General features: G+C 45.4%; 1 protein-coding gene across 1 annotated transcript; it reads left to right on the top strand.

Moving 5' to 3' along the window:
- Window positions 1-1898: 1898 nt before the first annotated feature.
- Window positions 1899-7566, top strand: mex3b (mex-3 RNA binding family member B). Its single transcript, XM_083913270.1, has 2 exons — window positions 1899-2488; window positions 4831-7566. Exons 1-2 carry the CDS (start codon window positions 2269-2271, stop codon window positions 6225-6227), a joined length of 1617 nt encoding a protein of 538 aa, XP_083769396.1. The 5' UTR covers window positions 1899-2268; the 3' UTR covers window positions 6228-7566.
- Window positions 7567-8090: the final 524 nt, after the last annotated feature.

Here is an 8090-nt window from a genome sequence, read left to right as displayed (position 1 = left end):
ATTAAATGCCTTTTAGAACATTATTGCATAGAGGCTGGGAGGCCAAAACTGCAAGTCCCAATGTTAATAGACATTTTTATTTTCAAAATTAAGCTTAACTCCAGAGTCACTTACTTCATTTCCCAGAGCTCTCAACAGCATCTGCTAGTCTCTTTCAGCACATGCAATTTGCATGGAGATACTGGAAATAACACTATTAAATGGTAAATGTCTTGGTGTTTATGCCTTTATTTCTGTTATTCTCAAAATGTTCTCATGAGCAAATGAACTTTTTTATAGCCTTTGTGTTCTGTGTGAACAGTTATTTGTATTTAAGTATCAGGCAGTAATTCACTGTATTATGTAATGTGTTATTTAATGGAATCTAATTCTCGACTGACTGAGTACCATAATCTTATCTTGATGTTCTTCTAACTCCTGTTTTGGTCAACATGGATTTACATCCTCATCATTTGGGGTTAAAGTTAAAAAGAATAATTAAAAGAATAAATAATCAACCAATTTTCTTCTTCAAATTAAACCAAAGACAGGTCTAACTCCCTGTGAGACCTCATCACAAACTGCACTAAAACTCCAATCCAAATAGACATATTTAGAATTTGGGAGTGTTAGTGCATAGTGTTATCACATACATTGGAGATCAAAATAAGGGCGCACTCACACTGTCCATCCGTACCGTACCCAAGCACGTTTCACTAGTTTGTTTGACCAGTGTGAGTGCAACCGTACCGTGCCTAGGAGTGGTACGCTTGCTGTCCACAGCCCGTTTGGGAGAGGTGGGCTTTTGTAAAGCACGTTTGCACATGTACTAGCACGAGCGTGCGCACATGTACGAGCACGAGGCCTACGGCGCTTCTGACGTCATTTTATGTGCCCCTGTTGGGACATAGAAAAAAGAAGGACGGACCATGCGCGGACATTTAAAACAATGGCGGCGAAAGGTTCACGTTGGTGTGATGCGGAGGTGGAGTGTTTACTGCAGATTTGGTCATATGAAAATATTCAAAAACAGTTGGACAAGACGCACAAAAACTCAGAGGTCTGTGGAAAGATTTGTAAACAAAGCGACGCATTGCGATGACGTCAGTCAATGCGTGTGACGTGTTACGGCGTGATGACGTATAGGCAGGCAAGAAGCATTCGCCGAGGCCCAGGTAGTGTGAGTACAAACGGGCCTAGGGGGAGTGGGGGGAGAGGGAGGGGGCGACAAGTACCCTAAAGCGCGGATGGACAGTGTGAGTGCGCCCCAAATCCCTCTGGGGCCTTTTTTTTAATGGAAACACAGCAAGTGAGCGGCCATTTGGAGGGCGTGGCCTGAAACTTTCCCAGCGGCCACATTTGACCCTAATGGAAACGCACCTATTTTCTCATTGACTTTTATACACTGGAGCCAGTGGAGTCGCCCCCCTGTCATAAATGAAAAACAATGCTGGTGTCAGGCACTTCCTATTATACAGTCTATGGTTATAAAGGGAGAGAAGGTATCTTAAACACAACAAAAAATATGTGAGCTTTTTGAACATTCTTTATATCCTGGAGGAAAAACATACAGATTTTGTCCATAAATATGTGTCTTGATTTATTGAGTTCATTTTACATTTGTTGTGACTTCCAACTGTATGTGACAATACATACTGTACATGTCAAACCAATAAAAGATCATATAGAAGCGTTAAGAGCAAATAGAGTGAGAGACAAAGACAGACTGGGAACAAAGAAGGGGCGTGTCTTTGGACCAACCCCGCCCACTCATCGCCCGTCTATCCAATCAGCTCGCGGATGTGCAAATGAGCTCGCAGCACCGCATCGTCCCTGCCCAGGCGGTGACGTCAACCGCACATCTCTCTGTCTGGCTCTGCAAAAACTCAGACAGAAGCACCGGAGGACCTGAGGGAAGACAGCCGGGGAGGGGCCCTTTGTCAGGGAGGAATATTAGCAATATCTGCAACCGCCGGCTCTGGAATAAACACGCTTTTCCGTCCCCGTCTTTCCGTGCAGCAGCACAGCCCGGATCGGCTCGGACCGGGACATCCAGTTACTATCGGGAGAACAAAGGGGGTGGATGTTTTTTGTAGCTCCTTGCTCTGTTTTTGTTCCCCCCCTCCTTCCCCTCAGCGGCACTGAATTATTTGCACTGACCAGTTGTCTTTGAAAACCTGGTACGGTGCCTCTCCCCTTCACCTCCCCTCTCCTTTCTTTAACCCCTTATCACTCCTTCTTCACCCTCCTTCCTTTTACCCGAGCCTGCACCGCTGCACAGTCGCAGAGATGCCCAGCTCGCTCTTCGCCGACAGCGGTGTCCAGGGAGATGCACTGGACGAACAGAGAGCCCTGCAGATCGCCCTGGACCAGCTCTCCCTGCTCGGCTTGGACAACGACGAGAACGCCCTGTACGACAACCAGGAGCCGCGAAGAAAGAGCGTCAACATGACGGAATGCGTCCCGGTCCCCAGCTCCGAGCATGTGGCCGAGATTGTGGGCAGACAGGGTGTGTGTTTCTCTCTCTCTTTTCTACACTCTTCAGTGATGATGTGTAAGTCTTGTGTTAGAGCCGAGCAGGACACGAGCACGACCCCAAACACTCCAGGTAGGAGCCCGTCCACAGCTCCTTTTTCGCCCGTTGGAGGAAACACAGCAGTCTCGTGGGTCTGCTCGAGCGCTTCAACTGCTTTTGAACAAATAATATCGAAACGTGTAGAAACCACGCGTGGATTCGGCATCTTTAATCCCAATGGATTGGAACAGTGAACTTGTGTTCGCGTGTCGCCCGTTAGTCTCATTGTTCCTTCTCTGGACTGGCACAGCAGTGGGCGGCAGCGAGCAGCATGGGCACGTTCAAAAAGTTGACATATAAGCAATGCTTCTATAAATGCCAAGCTGTTAAAGTGCCCGAAACAACTCTGAGCCGTCACTAAATCATGCTGTCTGGCGTGTTTATCAATGTAAATACACAAGATATAGTAGATATTTGAATAGAGATTCGTTTTGAGGAAAGAGAGCAGCAATACAGAGGCTAAACTCACTCCCTGTTTCTAAGCTCAATCGTTGGTTCATCCTAACCTGTGGTTTAAAGTGAAATTCCGGCGTAGAATCATCCCAGGAATTATGGAAAAGACACTCATCAAACAAGCCATTGAGGCAATTTTTTGTGTAACGACTATTAACAGCGAAATCCAGGAGAGTCACTAACACCTGAATGCGGCTAACACTAATTCGCTTGGGGTAGTGCGGTGAAGGCATTAAAGTGTCTTTTTTAACCACTAATACTGCTCAAAATAACACCAAACCTCTGCAGCAGCACGATAAGACTCCTTACACATAAAACAAAGCACTAATGGGCTCCTTCCTTTTGGATTGACTTTGGTAATCCACTTGAATGGACTTTACTATGAGAGGAGCTGGTACAGGGGCCAGTTGGTAAGTCTTTAAAACACTCTTAATAAATTCTGGGTTCTCTAACTACGTTGTTGGTGCCTTGTTTTCTGTGTAGGGACTTTTCTTATGCCACTGCAGAGGTTTGCTGTTATTTCATCAGTATTAGTGGTTTAAAAGGATGTTATAATGCCTTCAACAGGCTTCCCCGAGCTAATCAGTTTTAGCAGCATTCGGGTGTTAGCGACTGTCCGGGATTTCTCCTTTAATAGTTGTTGCATGGAAAAAAAAATGTCGTAATGGCTTATTTGATGGGTGTATCTGTCAAAAAAGACCCTAGGGTAATTTAATGCCGGAATTTCACCTTTAAGTGCAGCAATGGCCACTGACTTGACAGGTTATTTGAATCCTTAACGTTATGTAGCTCAGACGAACACTGTATCGCACTGACTCCAGGTGTTTCTTTGGCTTTTGAAAATCAATCCCCAGCCTTATTTCGTGATTATGACAATGAGATGTGCGGGATCGAATTAGGTCACAATCTTTCCCTGCCACGGACAGCAGACGCCCCAGAGCAGCACGGACAGAGCTGACAGTCTTCAAGCTGCAGAGCTGGAGGGCGGTACTCGGTGCCTGGTTACATATGCGGAATCTTCTCCCCTCCCTGTAATGCTGCTGCTGCTGCTCCCAGAAAAACAAAGGAACCACAACCTCCCACCCTCCACTTTAAAGCGACTACAGTGGGACATTTGTGGTGGCAGATCTATTTTCAACAGACACCCTTCACCACCTGATATAACCCTTTGTCAGGTTACATCAGGTTATAAATGAGAAAGTAAGTAGTGGATTAAACGTGATCTCTGGAATTATTAAAAGGAAGGGAGCCTCTACTGGAAAAGACCCTATCCTCATTTAACCTCCAATCAGTTTGATGCGAATTTATTATTAATTCAGTGATTTAAATAGGCTGGTTTAAGTGCTATACCCTCCTCTTCATCCCTGCTTACATCAACCTCTCCCACTCTACTGGCTTGGCTCTGCTAATTATGTCATTCTGCTCTGGATGTTTCCTCAGCCTGTCCCATTTTGATAAAGGTGTGTGTGTGCCATAGTGCTCTTAGTGTAAAATAGAGATAAAGAGTCTAACGGAGGCTGTTGTAGATGCCACCAATATTGTGGTAAAGGAACAGGGATCACATGCCCAGAAGGGAGCTTTCCTTTGTGAGTTATTTTTGTCCTGCTGTATGTTTGGTGGTGGTGCAGCATGTGGTTTGAATTTGTTCTTCTCCAAAAGGGTGGTTTCATCCGATTTCTGAGGCCACTGGCCTTTTGAGAAACAATAATAAACATCGAGCAGCTGTTTTGAATAGTCCAGAAGTAATGGTTTCACACATGACATATTTTGAGCTGTTATTTTGGATCCTGTCCTCACTCTGGTCTTTTGTCTCCATGCCCCAGGTTGCAAGATCAAAGCACTGCGAGCAAAGACCAACACCTACATCAAGACCCCAGTTCGAGGCGAGGAGCCTGTTTTTGTGGTGACAGGCAGGAGGGAGGATGTTGCCATGGCCAGGAGGGAGATCATCTCTGCTGCAGAGCACTTCTCCATGATCCGAGCCTCCAGGAACAAGAACACAAGCCCAAACGGGAGCGGAACCCCAGTCCCTGGACCACCTAACCTGCCTGGACAGACCACCATCCAGGTGCGGGTTCCATATCGTGTTGTGGGGCTGGTTGTAGGTCCCAAGGGGGCCACCATCAAGCGCATCCAGCAGCAGACCCACACCTACATCGTTACGCCCAGCAGAGACAAGGAGCCAGTGTTTGAGGTGACGGGGATGCCGGAGAATGTGGACAGAGCACGCGAAGAGATTGAAGCCCACATCGCCATGAGGACGGGGGGCCTTATCGAGCTTCAGGATGAAAACGACTTTCACGCCAATGGGACTGATGTGGGTTTTGATCTGCATGGGCACGTCACCCTGTGGTCCAAGCCCAGTGCCGGGATGACCCCCACCTCAGTGCGCAAACCATTCTCCAACTACCGCAATGACTCGTCCTCCTCCCTGGGCAGTGCCTCCACAGATTCTTACTTTGGTAACAACGGCTCACGTATGGCCGACTACAGCCCACCCAGCCCCGCACTCAGCTACACCACCACAAACAACAATGGCAACAACAATAACAATAACATCAATGTAAACACCAACGGCAATGGATTTATTTACGGAAGTGAGGTGATCTCGCCCGACTGCACTGATCAGACTTTTGACTCCCCGTCAGGGTTTGACACAGCATCAACCCCCCCAGGTCTCCTGTGGTCCCAGTACGACAGTCGCATGACCCCCTCCTCCACCGGAGGAAGCTCCCCCACCTCAGCCATATTCCCCACCAACACCCCCAATAATGCCAACGGGATAGTGGCGAGTCAGAGAAGGGTTAATGGTTGTACCCCACATCCCAGACTGTCACCTCCCCTCCACAGCCAAAACGGAGGCCCCAGCGAGCACCCGTTAGCTCGGAGGGTGTGCAGCGACCCAGGCGGAGGCCCTCTCAGTTTCCCTGGTTATTCCTGCACTATCACCTCCCTGCCAGGCCCTCACCTCCCCGGGGTTCTGTGCGACTCCTCCGCCTCGTGCTCCTCCTCCTCCTCCTCCTCCACCTCCTCCAGCACCAGCCGAAAAGGAAGCCGCGACTGTTCAGTGTGCTTCGAGAGTGAGGTCATCGCTGCCCTGGTCCCCTGTGGGCACAACCTCTTCTGTATGGAATGTGCCAATCGTATCTGCGAGAGGAACGAACCCAAATGCCCCGTCTGCAACACCGGCGTCACTCAGGCTATTCGTATATTTTCATAAGAAGTGTAACTCTCTGACTGTCTCATCAGCGAGGCAGACAACGATGGCAACAAATAGACTCCTCATACTGCTTTAATGGGATCATCAATCATCAGTCTGGAAAGTGTATATAGATATACATATGTATGTAAGAGGCTGCAGTATCCAGAAGAAGGGACAGACACCCTTTTGGGCTCCGTAGTAGTTGTTAATTATATACTGTAGCTTGGGGAAATATTTTCAACATCTATGTGCATGTTTTAAATATTACAGCATAGTAATCAATAGATCTAGTAAATTGTACCCTATATTTATGAAGTGAAGAGACACAGTGGGGTCAGGACGTAGGTACGTGGGTCAAACTGTAGACTGTTAGCTGGCTGAGCCCTCCAGTTTTGCCAATCGAATGTAGTAAGAAGGGAGGCCATGGCTGGGAAACACGGAGGGCTTCCGGACAAACAGGACTATTGACTTACAAAGATACTGCAGCTGGAGGTCAGAAACCACAGGAGGGAGAGCAACAACATATCCTACATATATATGTATAGAATCAATTTCCACAAGTTGAAAGTTTTAAATGACATTACTACAGATTGAAGTATTTTATTCTTTTTTGACTTGAAAGATTATATTTCTTATTGCAAAGATGTTTACAGATATTTTAATTTAAGTTCAGTGAACTTTTTGTAGCTGGGTTGAAATATTGTTTATTTTTTAGTATGGCCTTATGGCATCGATCACTGTATTATTTTAATATCACACGACTGTGGGAGGAAATCCAAGTCCACAAAATGTGTATTGTATTTGACAGTATTCTGTTGGGATGGAGTTTTTATAGGTTCAGCAAAAAATGTCTTTTAAATCTGCTTCACCCAGCATATTTTTTATTCAGTAATATAAAGCATATTTTATTCTATATTATTATGAAACATTGAAATGTACAAAACTTAGTAAGTTGAACACAAAGAAACCGTTTATGCTTTCTAAAAAATTTGTATGAATTAGATTCCAGTGGGAATTACAGGCTTCTGTTGCACCACTATAGTTTTAGTATTTCTATTTTACTACATTTGTTTACCACTTGTTTATGTATATGTAGGTGAAGTTACTTGAGCGTAAATGTACTTTATTGAGCAAAGTTTAAGAACAAAGTATATTTTATTTTATGATAAATGGCCTTTAACCTCATGGTCAAATACTAATATTATATTTGCTGAGACAAGATTTGAAAAATGTATCAAGAGTTTATTTTTCTGACATTTAAAGTTATACATGATAAAAAGTCAAACTTAAGTAATGGTGCTACTTCATGTTTTTTTTAAGTATTTCTATATAAGTCCAATAAAAATGGTACATTGACGATGTGTGTGCTTCTCGTGTTCTTCCTGACCTGATGTGTTTGCTTCTGCTGTTGGAGGGAGCGCACAGTCGCAAGCAGGGAGGCTGCTCTCCACTGCTCAACTCTAATAGTTTTCTGAACATTTGACCTCTCTTGTTTCCTAACAGAAGCTTGGAGGCAGCAGGATTATCACTGTGGCCTAATTATTGAGTGTAGGCTGATGCGGTCACACAGAGGGGGGACTTGGCTTGGCTCATCACTAATTACAAGTGCTGTGTGACCTATTCTTATACAACCACAATCTGCTTCTTCTGGCTAGAGATGGGTTTGGGTTTTGGACTTTTGCTTGAACAAAACTAGACATTTTACGACACCACGGGAATTTGTAATGATCATTTGCCAGTCACTTCTATTTTAAGACTAAATGATGAATTAAGTTCTTTTGGCAGTTTTTCTAGCCTTTTATTATTCAGGACAGATGTATATACAGAAATGGGGTGATAGAGAGGGGGAGACATGCAGCAAAGGGCCGCAGGTCGGAGTTG

Source organism: Echiichthys vipera (assembly GCF_963691815.1).
Source record: "Echiichthys vipera genome assembly, chromosome: 1".
Taxonomy (NCBI): Eukaryota; Metazoa; Chordata; class Actinopteri; order Perciformes; family Trachinidae; genus Echiichthys; species Echiichthys vipera.
Note: the sequence above shows the minus strand (reverse complement) of the source record. Positions and strands in the feature narration are given on the sequence as shown.